The sequence below is a fragment of the Meleagris gallopavo genome, chromosome 3, assembly GCF_000146605.3.
Source record: "Meleagris gallopavo isolate NT-WF06-2002-E0010 breed Aviagen turkey brand Nicholas breeding stock chromosome 3, Turkey_5.1, whole genome shotgun sequence".
Lineage (NCBI taxonomy): Eukaryota > Metazoa > Chordata > Aves > Galliformes > Phasianidae > Meleagris > Meleagris gallopavo.
This window is the reverse complement of record NC_015013.2, coordinates 68,793,611-68,807,562: the sequence shown is the minus strand read 5'-3', so window position 1 is coordinate 68,807,562 and position 13,952 is coordinate 68,793,611. Positions and strand designations below refer to the sequence as shown.

At 36.7% G+C, this 13,952-nt stretch overlaps 1 protein-coding gene across 1 annotated transcript in view; it reads right to left on the bottom strand.

Annotated features, from left to right (window-relative positions):
• Positions 1 to 8,674: 8,674 nt before the first annotated feature.
• LOC104910394 (carbonic anhydrase 2-like) overlaps positions 8,675 to 13,952 on the bottom strand; it is a 35,676-nt gene continuing 30,398 nt past the window's right edge. Inside the window, exons 4-5 of the mRNA XM_010709098.3 lie at positions 13,782 to 13,937; positions 8,675 to 9,811 (exon numbers count right to left, since the gene is read on the bottom strand). Coding sequence (XP_010707400.1) covers positions 9,692 to 9,811; positions 13,782 to 13,937 — 276 coding nt within the window. The 3' untranslated portion in view covers positions 8,675 to 9,691. The remainder of the gene's footprint in view (positions 9,812 to 13,781; positions 13,938 to 13,952) is intronic.

Here is a 13,952-nt window from a genome sequence, read left to right as displayed (position 1 = left end):
GCTATGTTGATAAGTGTGTGAGACAAAATTTATGTCTGGGGTTTGTTATGCCATGCACTATGTAAATCACTAAGAAAAAAAAGAGTGAATTATGACTAACCATTTATTTGATCTCATTCTCCTGCATCTTGTGATCAAATAAATGCATTTCTGTATAGGGAAAAGAAAAAATAAAGAAAAAGAAAAAAGAAAAAGCTAAATAAGTTATGAGAAGTATAATGAACAAACTGATATTCAGGCTTTTAATTTCTGTGGTGCACATTAAAAATCAAAGCAAGACTTTTCTCATTTCATGCAGCAAATCCAATCTATTTAAACCTATACTTTAAATCAATGCATACACATAAAAGTGGTAGTATACAGCCTTCATAGATCATTGTATGAATAATCACATTATTGAGGAGCTACACTCAGCAGTTTTAGATTGGTTCTGTGGGACACTCTATAGTAGACAGCCCTTAATACAAAGCAGATATTATTACCAAATACCACACATTTCATCACTGGCCATTAAATATTTGTTTCCTAGCTGCTTCTTGCTATAGCATACCTTGCAGAGTTGCATACCTTGCCCCCTGCATTGCATACTGAAGGAGATGTGAAGGCTGCCTTGTTGGCATGGCTCTTCTTTGAAACCCAGCTTCTGGAGGACTCCCACAGTCAGACAGGGGTGGCCTCAGAGCAGCTCAGGCACTTGTTCTCCTAGCTGTCTATTGGGCTTGTTTGTACTGTCAGTTATACTCAGTGAGGATGAGGATACTACAGTGGATTTGAGGACAGACAATTCTCAGGTGGAAACATTCATTCATTCTAAAGCTGAAATTCTGTGTCCAACAGACCCTCATCTCTGTTTCACTCGTTGCAGCTGTAAAAGTAGCTGCTAGAGACTAGAAAATCTGAGACAAGGACTTCTCTTATCTGAAGCTCTATAGCCTGCATTATAGCATATCCCTGTTCATGACAGCAATTCTTATGTAGTGTGAAAATCCAAGCAATGTATACAGCACCATACATTTGTTGTCCCTAGAGTTACTCCAAGCCTTGTCCTCTGTATCTTTTTATTCTCACTGGTGAACTTCTGCATAAGCTCTTCTGGTTTATTCATAGTAAAGCTGAAGCAAGTCCATAACATCTTTAAGCACATGCATCTAGATTCTCTGCCTTATTTTCAGAAATCTTAAACATCATTCATAGCAAAGGAGATATAAAAGTAGCACAGAAAGAGAGTTAACCATTCGTAGGTACCTAACGTTACAGAAACTATTTAATCTCATGTCATCAGGTTTTGCTTAGAGATCCTTTATCTGAAAAGCACACCTTCTTGAAGCAGTACAGATTGGTTTTTCTAATGGTTTTCTCAGATTCTGCACCCATCAGCATTTTTTAAAAGAAAGGAACACTAACATGAGAACAGGCAAAATTAACAGTATGGATCAGAGATGTATCAAAAGGGATGTAAAGATCTAGAACTAAGCAAAAACTAGCTGGGACATGATGGTGTGCAATTTATAACAGTAGAACTGAAAGTACTCAGGAGTCCTGAGGCACTTCTGGATGTTCCTCAACTCCATGCTTTCTCTACAGCTGGTGTCCATTGATGAGTCTCTTGGGGGTGCTCTGCTAGAGAAGCAAAGAATGAAAACTGAGCAAAACACTTCCTCAATACACATTTCATAAAATATTTAACATACACTCAATAAAACCCAGAAATGTCTAAAGACATTGAGAAAGAAAAGTTAGGTAGTGCATCACTGATCCCTAGCTTTTCTACGAATATGATGTTGCATTTCATTTATTACATTCTTCAGAAACAAAAGCACACAAGCCTGGTGCACAGTGCATACTCTCTTTTTCCTTAGGTGATTACTGCCACACTGTATGTGCTCTGACTTTGATGGTATGCTTGCCGAAACTGAAGACTCTCATCAGGAATGAAACTTTGTCTTGATTTGTCTGCACAGATGTGCTCTGGCAAAATCTGATCAGAGTAATGCAGGAATGAAAGTTTGATCTAACAGTTTGTTTTTGTCAGCTCTACAGTCACACAGTCATTCAGTATGAAAAGCCACAGATTAATAACTTTCCTCCCCCAACAAAAAGCTTGAGTGTGAAAGATATACAGTCACTTGGGAAAGCTCAAAGACAGAAAACAAGGGATGCAAAGAATTGGGATAAAACATCAAGTCTAAGAATGTAAGTAAAACTGCTACTCCTTCATAAACATCAGCATCAAGTGATTTCTCAGGGTAAGCCTAAAATCACAGTGATTCTCACTGAGATTAACTGAAAAAGAACCTTTTCCACATTTAAGAAATGATCTTAAATCCTAAGTCTAACTATGCAAATTTCCAGTGTCCATGTTTTCTCTCTGAGAGAGCACATCTAGAAAGATGTGCTAGTCTTCCAGCCTGGACTGGCAGTTAACACAACACCTGAAACTTCATCAGCACACAAATAAACATATAACCTAAGCTCAGAGCATTGTTATATTCTTCTTCAAGGAGAATCCACGTTGTAAGCACCTTTTTTTTTTTTTTCCCAGCAAACATGAAACAAAGTAATAAATGAAGTAATAAATAAAATAAAATAATCTCCAAATGCAGGTTTTGTAGGTGTGCTTTAAAAAGATTGTTGAGACACTGTGCATACATGAGACTTTGTAGTTATCCAGCCAAAGGGAGCTGAGACTTAAAACTTGCCAGCAAAGGTTAATAAGCCAGTAACTAAGTCATGGGTGATTCTTTATCCTCCAAAAAGTGAAGCTGCTGACTTCTTGAGGAAAAAAAATAGTAATCAGAGAGATCTGAAAGAAAATACATGAAAGGCTCTGAAAGGCTCTGTAGAAATGCATCCTGGTCTGGCAGGAGAGAACAAGACACAGCGAGACATCTAAGTGTCTGAGATAAAAACCCATCTGTATCATCTCATAAATCTGCCAGAGTAAACAAAGAAATATATGTAAGCTATGTGGCTTTTATATAGAGCAAATATACACTTAATCTTCTAGTGAATCACCTTTTTCACACAAAGATCATCAGTGATCCCTAGCAGAACAGCTGCTCAGTCACATTCGGCTGTGGCCTCAGAAAACTCCCACACCAATGTCATGAGTAAAAAGCTATAAAAGAGCTGTTCTGCCAGGTTGGAGGGTCAAATAGCAGCCTGTAAATGTTTGTTATAGAGGAGAATGTGACTACAGATATTCATCTTTCTCTCTTAATGGCCTTATGCAGAAGTAAAGATCAAGTGCATGTTTCATGAGATACTAAAACATAGGTCCGGTCACAAGAAATGAATAATTCCCATCACATGTTAAGAGAAGTAAACTCAGAAGTTAAACAAAAATCCACAACACACTGCCTTTTTGCATAAACTTTATCCCACAGGAATACAAGGCAAGACCACAGGTCTAATTATCCACCTAGTGGAAAGAAGGCTCTCTGTCTCATCATCAGGTATCTGTGAAGGTTAATGCTGCCCTGTGCTTCCATGTGGGATCACTACATCTCTGTCTTGCTGCAGCATATAAAGAGTAAAAGCCACAGCCATCTATCTTCTTGAAGGAGTCGATTTCCACTTACCAATGTGTTACACATCTGGCTTTCAAGAGACGGAATTTGACCACTTCCTAGTTTTAGAAGTTCTTCCTACCTTCTCCTACCATAGTGAATTCTAACTTCAGATCAGTCCACACATTTTACTGTGATTATCTGTATCTGTTTGCTCCCCTGCCCAGTTTTCTCCAATTCTTCCCGAGACCTATGAAATTATTCATCTTTTTCCTTCATGCATGACCAATATAAAGAAAAATCTGCTTCCTCCTCTTAGCCTGATCAGGTATTCTCTTTAGCTTCTTCAAAATTAACACTGAAGTTCATAGGCTGGAGAACAGAAAAGGCAACTGCCCCAATGATCTCAGAAATAATCAAATCTATTCCATTTTGTTGGACTTTTATTCTTTTTCTCTCATCCTGCAGAATATTTCCAGTTCTTGGAAAAGGAAAGACAGGGAGCTGTTTCCTCAGTTACTTTATTCTAGAACACTGCTAGATGTGGCAGATATTGCAAAAGCAATAGTAATTTCAGTAGAAAAATGCCTCTTCTCCTGAAACTAATTGTATTTTCAGTCAAAATATCATTTCACATTAAAAAAAATAATAAATACAGTTTATTTACATAGCAAGCATTTCTGATATCTATTGTTTATTATTGTTATACATTAATATATGTATAGACAAGCATTAGGCTTTAAAAGCACAGAGACATTAGTCTATGGGAAAAAGGCTTTGAGACAGTGGAATCAAACATCATCCAAAACAAGCCAGATTTCAGCATGTTCTATTGGAGGCATGATATGTTATCTAATGATCATAGTTAGAGATTAGCACATGTTCTTCTGGAAAGATGGATTTCTCCAGCTGTCAGATTGAAAAACTCAGGCCTAGGGAGATGATACTAATGTAAAACTGCCCATGAAAAGGACAAAATGCTCATGTCAATCAGTTCTTGTGATCCCAAATATTCATCATAGGATGCTTTATAACAAGGTCACAAAAAATGCATGACAGCCCAATTCCAGCTGTAAAGATTGGAGGTTTTCTGTGACACAATTTTTTCCATCATCAAAACATAACCCTAAAAAAGTGTTGAGGAGTGATATTGCACTCATAAAATGGGTTCCCATATGCTTATCTTTGAAGTGGCTGAAAACAAGACATTTTCCCTGAACATCTGAAGAAGGAATATAAATTGAGAGATTTCAGAGGGAATATGATCTTATTACTTTCCATGGAGGGAGTATTAGTAATACTCAGGCTGATGAGACTAAGGGAGCAGACTTGACACCATACATACTGCAATACAAAAATTCAAGTGCAGGGAGCCTCTGACTACTTCAGAAGCAGTGCAGACTGCAGAGCAACACTGTGATTTGTCCATAGGCCCAAAATAGAAGAAATGGTCCCACTGTGTATAGTGTGCTCCTTGCACAAAGTCTATCCATGCACTCTGCAAAACAACACCAGGAGACCAGGGCAGCTGGGAAACGGAATGCAGAAAGAGGAACTGCCCACAAAATCAGTCTGCACAAATTCATGATCAGGATGGTGCCACAAGTTAGCATCAACCTTTCTAAGAAATCCTATAAAGAGAATAAGATTTTAATTTGAAAATCTCAGATTTTTAACAAATAATTTAAGCACAAGTCATAATTAAAAAAAAAAGAATAAACAGTCTTCAACAGAGGACTAATCTTCATCTCTTCTTCGTATCTTGCTATCTTTTCTCACTCTCTCTTTCATAGGTAATACTAATATTTGCCTAGTCTTCATGTTATATTGAGTACCTTGGAAGTGAATAAGGAGGCCAAGTACTAGCCATAAAGAAACCAAAGTGTGAAAACACAAAACAAGGAGAAGTACCCAAAGATCAGTTGTGTTGCTTATACTGCAAGTGTCCCAATTTGCTCCACTTTACCTTACTCCTTCATGGTCTTTTCTGCTGAGGAAAACAATGTTACAGAGCTTCTGGTTTAAAAGCCATGCTGATGAACAAAAACCTTTCATATTTTACACATTTGAAGTAGTGATATGAGTACTGAATTTCTGTTTTGCAGCACTGCTTAAGTACTTTCTGAAAACACAACAGACATTATTGTGGATTCCTTCCCTACAAGGAGAAATTTGAACTCTTCTTTTTACAGTAAAATCTGAAACTTGAACAAAATAATTCAGAATTTTTCTCATGGTCTTTATAGCCAGGCACATTATGTTTTACAAACTGTCTTATTTAACATAAAAAAAGGGGTATTCAAATCTGCCCCTTATTTCAATTACTCCAATGAAATGTCCAAGGAAATAAATTTGGACATAGAATAAATCTCATTTAATCAAATGTAGACCAAATCTAACAAAAATGTGATTAGTTTGAATTCTTCAAATATATATACCACTTGAATGATTTTGTCTCTTCATCCCCATTAAAATCCATGTCTATTTTAATAGAAAATTTCAGATCAATATGTATATCTACTTCTTCTTGCCTGCCTCAGAGATTTCCATAAAGTGAGACTGCTAGTTGTTTCCTGCCTAGCTGCATATAGTTATCATCAGGATACCTTCTCAGACCAGCATGACGTTGGGGCTACATCAGAGGCTCCCAACAAGCAACGTGAGAATTCACTTCTCACACGTTTGTCAAGGACATTTTTTAGTCTGATCTTTAGGTAGATCCTACATAAAATTGATGGTGGTTCATCTTCGTTGTTGATAAGCATAATTACTTCTGGTGCTATAAAAAAAAATCTACAATTCTTTCCATACGCACCTTCTTATTCAAGAGTCCCAGTGACCTGGATGCACGTACAACTCCGTCTTTAAATGTTTCAAGCTTCAGGAAGACTCACAGCAGTAGAGAACTAGGCACAGATACCTATTTTTGATATCTGTAGAGGATGAACAGTGACTTAGAGAAGAAGCTGTCAACATGGCTGAATGTCTCATGTCTGCATTTCTGCTTTAGAGGGAGGGATCACTTCTTTTTAGCACTGAAATACCACATATGTCTTAGCCATATAAAATAAAGTATAACTCCTTGTTTTCCATTCCATACAGATGAAAATTCTTTTTCCCCTTCTTAAATGTTTTTTTTTTTTTTTCAGCTAAAAAACGAGGATCCAGGGCTTTCTGCTCTCATCGCACTCAGCACTGCTACCCCCACAGAGGAAATGTGCAGATAGAAGTGAGATGTGTGGGATGTTATGACTACTATGACCCATGTTCTTGAATTCATTCATATCGGTGATTATTTTTCTTATAGTTACAGAAAGCTGCAAGCTAAAGGCATAGAAGGGCATTTGTAAAATAACAATGAGCATGGCCAGAAGGAAGGGAACACATTCTGAATGCTGACTCACATTACCTCCCTTGCTGCCTTCAAAGCTCTCCTTAATCTCTTCATACTTACAGTTAACAGCTCAATCTACAACACCAGTGCCCTTGCCACCCCCATTCTTAAGCTTTTTGTTTTTCTCGTACTCCTACATTTCTAATGTGTTTCTGACTCTTGGAGAGCCACTGTGTTCTTGATTCATCCATTACCTCAAACAATCCCTTAGGCACTGCAAGAGACTCCGCAAAAAGACTGCTGGAGTATATCTGAAACCGAGTGAAAACAGTCCTGGGCCTAATTTAGACAACATTTTACTAATTATGAATAAATATACTATGGAACCACCTTCATGAGAAAGTCAAATTACACTTTTTTTTAGAGGTTACTTAGTCTGCAAGTTCAAAAGAGCATCCTTTAGAGATGTATCTCTAAAGGATGAAGCTGATCTTAGCTTCACTTATAGAACTCAAACAGTTCCATCACAAAATGTGACTGGGAAACCATCTCACAATTTAAAAAACCTTGAGATTCTATGCCCCAATTTTTCATCATCATTAATTTCAAGAAAGATATAGCCTACTCGAAGCCCTAATATATACAACTTAGTTGTCTTCATAAAATAACTTATCTTCTAATTCACAGGGTATACAGTACAGAACTGACCAGAGAAAAAGAAGTAGAGATATTCATAATACTGTTTTCTCATATTTTCTTTTATCAGGAAATTGCCATTTTCACCCAAAGGTCAGAGACACTGGGTATTCCATCAAAACCTTGTCCTGCAAAGTCAACAGTGTTATGCAACTTGTATTCCTGTTCAGAATACAATCATTTCTTAGATACAGAATACTTACTTTTTCTGTTTTAGATATTTACTTAAGATATGAGATAAATAAATCTTTGTGAATTAAACCTGCCTAGGAAGAAAGCACAATCAAACAGCATGTCCTTATCCCTACAGCTAACACTGTGTTGGGTACTGGTGGTCAAACAAGACCAGGTGTCCTGGAATGACCTCGCTGGGAAGAAAATACATTTAAAATAATCAATTTTATTTTTCAAACATAAGAACCACCATAGGCTTTCTGATTGTAATTCTGAGTAATTAGAATTATACGCAAGATAACCTATGTCAAAATCAAAACTGTATATGTGCATCATAGAAAGTATTAACTCATCTGAATCCTTTCACAATATGGCTGCAAATAAGAATAAAAAACATGAACTCTACAGTGCAACGCACATGGAAATTTCCCTGCCAACACACTGCCTATTTGAAGGAGGAATGCAAGGTAAGGAGACAGTCCAGAAGCACATCCCCTGTCAAATGAGTAAGCTCAGCAACACCCTCCTGTCCTAGAAAAGAGTAGCTAAGAATTCACTCATGGCACAGACACTACAGCACTTTGTATTTTCAGAGCTGAATCTAAATTACCATTCAGATTAATGGTTTGAAATACAGATTGAACTTCTCCAGCATAAAATCAACCTGTGCGGAAGTTGATTCACATGATATTACAAAAAAGCCAGTGCCAGAAAAAGGCGATCTCACTAGAAGAATTGTGTGGATCTCTCAGCCACATACCACGTTTCAGATGTTATTTCCTTGCAGTCATATAAAATATTTTCAGTACTCTGAAAGTTCAAGTAAACATCTGAAAGTGCATCCATCATCAATTTTCATGAGAGGACATTGAAAAATCCTTTAAAGTTTTGTTCTTTTTTCATGCTCCCAAAACTGGAAAAAAAACAACCATGAAAAACAAAAATCCATAGGTACATGTATTTATTAACATTGGATTTTTAAATGCAAAGATACTGTTATTTCAACTATAGGCTTACAATTCTGCTCCATTGTTCTTGATGCCAAAACGAAAGAGAAAGAACACCTTGGTCTACTGCCTTTTGATCAGAAGAGTCAAACTGTGGATTCAGATATTTACGCACAAATCTCATTAATAGCAGAATCAATTATATTTGTACATGAACAAAAAATATGCCTCAAAAAAGCACTAGAAATTAAGAACTTTTGCTATCTTAACAATATACTAACAGATAAAAGCTATTAGCATACATGGAGAAAATATATATATTTAGGATACTAAGATGAAGTTCTCAAAATCCATGTCACTTTGATTGCTATAATGCTGAAAAACAAATTAGTTTTTTAATATGGACAACCAGTTTTGACACAAATAGAAATAGCTCTTCCTCAATTCCATAGTTTTATCTAAGTATGATTTAGTGAATACAGTTTTCAGAATAGACCTTTGTCACACCTGTCCTTTGCTTTATCAAGTTAAAAGCTGACTTTGAAATCAGTGGTAATGAAGCAATTTGCTATCCTTACCTATTTTATATGAATATCAAATATCAACAGTGCTCTCATTTATTAATGTGCATAACTGGTGCAGCTCAGAGTAGAACACGCTTAATTTGAAAACAATTACTGAAAAATATGGTTTTATTTTTATTTTACTTCTCTTAACTGCAATCTCTTTAGTTTGTAATAAGGCAAGCACCAAGAGACATGGCCAATAGGAAATTCTTCTATATTCATTAGTAATGTCTTCTTTCTTCCTTCATACTAATAACAAACAGATTTTTTATTTCCATTTTAATAATAAGGTTTTCAAATGTAAATTTTATCCTCTGAAAGTGAAATTCCCATTTCACATCTCAAAGTTTCAGCATCCAAGCCTACAGCTGGTATCCTGTGTAAATACAGCAGAGGAACCAAAGCAAGACCATTTCCTAGTTCTAGAGATCACCTCACTGAAGGGCAACAAACCTGAGCCAGGTCCTAAAGGAATGATGCGCTCACCATCCTGAAATACCGAGGCTGAGTTGGGCGCCAGTTATCGACAAGGGGGAGATCAGGTTCATTCTCAGCATTCTTTGATAAGCTACGGAGCTTCGCCATCTGCAGGAAAGCAAAATCAAAGTGTGGTCATGGAAATGTCTTGGGATCGAATTCATAAGCCCGGTAGTTAAACAAAGAGGACGGTCCAGATCCAGAAGCAGGGGATAAAGCCTCCTTCAAATTTTGAGGACGTCCTTCACCCCGTCACCACAATAACTGTACTCACCTTGTTTTTGTACTAGTAATATTCTTACAGATAATGAAGAGACAAAAAACGGGTCACATGTGAACAGCATCATGAGAAATTAAGTACCATCATGTATGCATTGTCTACAGAACTGATAACAGTTACAGAAATAGTAGGAAGTCCTCAGAATGTGGCTCAGAATATCCTCAGAAATGGCTTTGGTTGGCGACCCTGCACATAGCAGGGGGGTTGAAACTAGATGATCATTGTGGTCTTTTTCAACCCAGGCCATTCTGTGATTCTATGAATATGTGAACTAGAACAGCCTAACAAACTTCTACTATTAGCCTATGTCCTAATAAACTTCTACTTTAACCCCACCTTAATGCCTGACTGTTTACCAGCAACTAGAATTCAAAGGTGTTAAAGGGTGTTAAGACTAAATGATAAACTAATTGATCACTTCTGTCGTGGGTCTGTAGCAGAGAATATATCTTGGTGCTGAGACAAATATTAGTTATTTATTAATATTATTTAATATTAAACTTAGTTATTAGTTAAACCTGGATAATGACCCGATCAAGATTTCAGATGGACTGTAAACAGGGTCTGCAGCTTCATTTTCTGGTTCTTTTTTTTTTTAATAAAGTTGTATTCTTTTTGAGAGATGCCATAAAAATTCTGCCCATATTCTTCAAAACCATTTAATTCTCTTCCTCTACTGCTCTCTGATTTTCAAAACCATATACCCACTCTCAAATACATTCTGCTCATTTGTTGCCACTGCCATAGATGACATTAGACAGAAAGAACTTCAGCTGTGATTCACACACTTGACATTTCCCTTTCCCTGGCTTACTGTGAAGAGATGCATGTATTTTTCCATGTGTACATCCGAAAATGTATCCCCACACATATCAAAAGTTAAATTTCCTCACAACTAGCTTCAGTACGCTAATGATTCTACATTCTATAGCACAGAGTTCAAGTCTAATGGAAGCAGAACTTCTGTCTGGGCTATTAATCCACATTCACCATGCCTCTATTCATTATAGCTTATGGGCTGGGCCAGCTCACGGATCTCAATGTTCTTCCTCACTTTACAGCTTAGAAAAAGCATGAGCAATGACAGAGTCACATTTACACTCAATATGCATCAAATTGCATCAAATGAATTATTCATCTGAAACAAAATCTCCTATTTCAAATGAAAAGTAATTTGTATGGGAACAGTAGGATATGAAAATAGTTCATCACTTCTGTCGATACTGAAAAAGTACTGCTAGAGAAGATACTAGTGTTTTTTATTATGTTTTGGAAGATGTTTTGGGAAAAAGATGTACCTACTGAGTAAAAAAATAACATATCCAAACTAGTTCCAATCCTCTGCCATGGTCAGGGTCATCATCCATTAGATCAAGTTGCTCCCCACCCAACTTGGCCTCGAATATCTCCAGCTACCTAAGAGTGAAAAAATGAGTCTGCACTTGGATAGATGAATTCCAAAGTTAAATCCTACCCTTTAATGAAAGTTAACCTGAACAGCCAGGCTGCTGACACTACATCTATCACAGAAATTTCCGATGAACTGATTTTTCCTGCAGAGTACTGTTTCTCACTGACTACATTTATCCTTGTGGCTAATATGCTACTACCAGCTGGCTGCAAAAACATCCAAGTGATGCACATGCACATGCACTTAAAATAAATACTAAATAAATAAATACTACAATGACAGCACACTTTCCAGGATTAGAAGTAATTGGTAATGTGACTGTTTTTTTTTTTTATTAACTCATCATATGGACTGCAGACACTCTGGAGTAAGAAGAGTCTATTGTATTTGTATATGGCACCACATACACACTGATAATTCTGCCTGTAAAAAGTTATCTCAGGAAAAAGCCAATGTGTAGAAACTTTATCTTAAATGCTCTTTTTTTTTCTGCATAGGATCAGTTACATATCTGCCTGTATATCTCCCAAGACTCACTAACTTCAGATAAGCTGGAAAAAGACTACAATTCAAATAGATCAGTGATTCAAAAGTCTTCTCAGGGAGCTGGATCAATGACATGATTAGCCACCCCTTGCAAAACTCATTTTAAATTAGAGATGCTCAGCAATGGCTACATCTTCCCCCCAAAAATTTGTAGTTTGTCATCTATGATATAAACCTCCAAGCAGATTTGTTAGTAACCAGTCAAAGCATATCTGTATTTTTCACACAAGCACCAGCTTTGAAATGTTCTGTGTATTTTAGTTTTTGGATGGGAAAGAAACAGAAGATGGATCAAATAAATAAGCTGTGAAAATTACACTGTAAGTTATATGAATACATTACTATGTTTCACCTCTTGCCTAAGGTTCACATCATACCTGAATTCTATTATTTGAAAGATAAAAGCCAGATAAATACATAAAAGCAAATAGATTTTTTTATGATATCTGCCCATCAATCAATGCAATAAAATTCCTTATCACCTGATGATCTAAGATGAAAAGTTATGTGTCCACATATAATATCTACATAACGTCTGTCACTTGATTAATGTTCAACTTCTCACTGTGCTGAAATCTTAAAAATTGTGCTATCACACCTGCTAACTAGAGGAATAATCTCAGATTTAAAAAATTAGTACAATCACTGGGTGATGAAACAGGGCATTCAAATGTATATAAACGAGAGTGAGAGGAAATGAGCATTAACACAAACACAGTCACAACTGTTGGTGTAAACCCAACAACAATCTTTAGCTAAATGTTTCAATGTTCTGATTTAAATGGTCACAGAACACAGGCTAATGGCTAGAGCTTTCCAATATTGGGTCTTGGGAAATGCGGGGTTTAGAGTTCAGTGTGAAATAAAAGGTGCAAACCACATGCAGCTCTTTCCTTTACTATTAACAAGATTTAATACCAGGAGGACACAGACAGGGAAATAAAGAGACAGCTTCTTTTCTTTAGCTGACATCACAGGAGGTCTTTTGTCCATGGGAGCAATAACTTTCTATAGTATTTACATTCTACAGCAATTACTATAGTAATTACTGCTTGCTATCAATCCTGCCTCCAACTGTTATTAACTCTTAACATCTCCATTGTGTTACAACTTTCTGGATTTATAAAGCACTCTGATATCTGATCATTTAAGCCTCCTTTCAGATGGGGACATTGAAACAATCAGTTTTATTTTATTATCTTGGCTCATGATGTCAGAAGCAGATAATGGCTATATTAGAGTAGAGGCTGAACTTTCTGTCAATATTCCATAACATTCTGTTGGCAAGTGACAAACCGCAGTAGAGGGGCAGTCTGACAAAATGGAAGTGAGTATGAAGCAAAAGTGTGTCACTGAGTTCCTCCATGTGGAAAAATTGGCACCCACTGACCTTCACGGACATTTGCTGAAGTTTATGAAGATCAAGCTGTGGGTGTGAGCACAGTGAGGTAGTGGGTGGTGTGTTTCAGCAGTAGCAACAGCGGGTCACCTCTGCTAATGCAGATTCTTATAAGCACAGTATGAAGGCTCTTGTTCATCACTGGCAAAAATACATAGTTAATGGTGGTGACTATGTTGAAAAATACTGTTTCGTAGATAAGATTTATTCCATCCAATACTGTTGTGTTCTTTGTAGCTGGTGTAGTTTCCATGGAAATAAATAGAAGGCATTACTTTTGGAGTGACCTACATAGTTTCAAAGGCATTCAATTCTTTACTGTCCTTTTAATCATGAACTTCTCACAGCATCCAATAAGCAGATTCATTGCCAAAAGAATCAGATCAGCTTACAGCATGCAACCAAAATGAAGTGAGTAAAATATTATTTGCTTGATGTTTACCTGGTCTGAGCTGACTATGATAGGCTCCCGAAGAACAATCCAAGTGATGCACTCTTCACAAGGTGGAGTAGTGAACGAACCATGGTATGTCCAATAGTCATGAGATTTAGGGAAAAGAATCGAAGGATCAAAGTTTGGAAAAGGAGCTTCTTTCCCCTTTAAAAAACAACA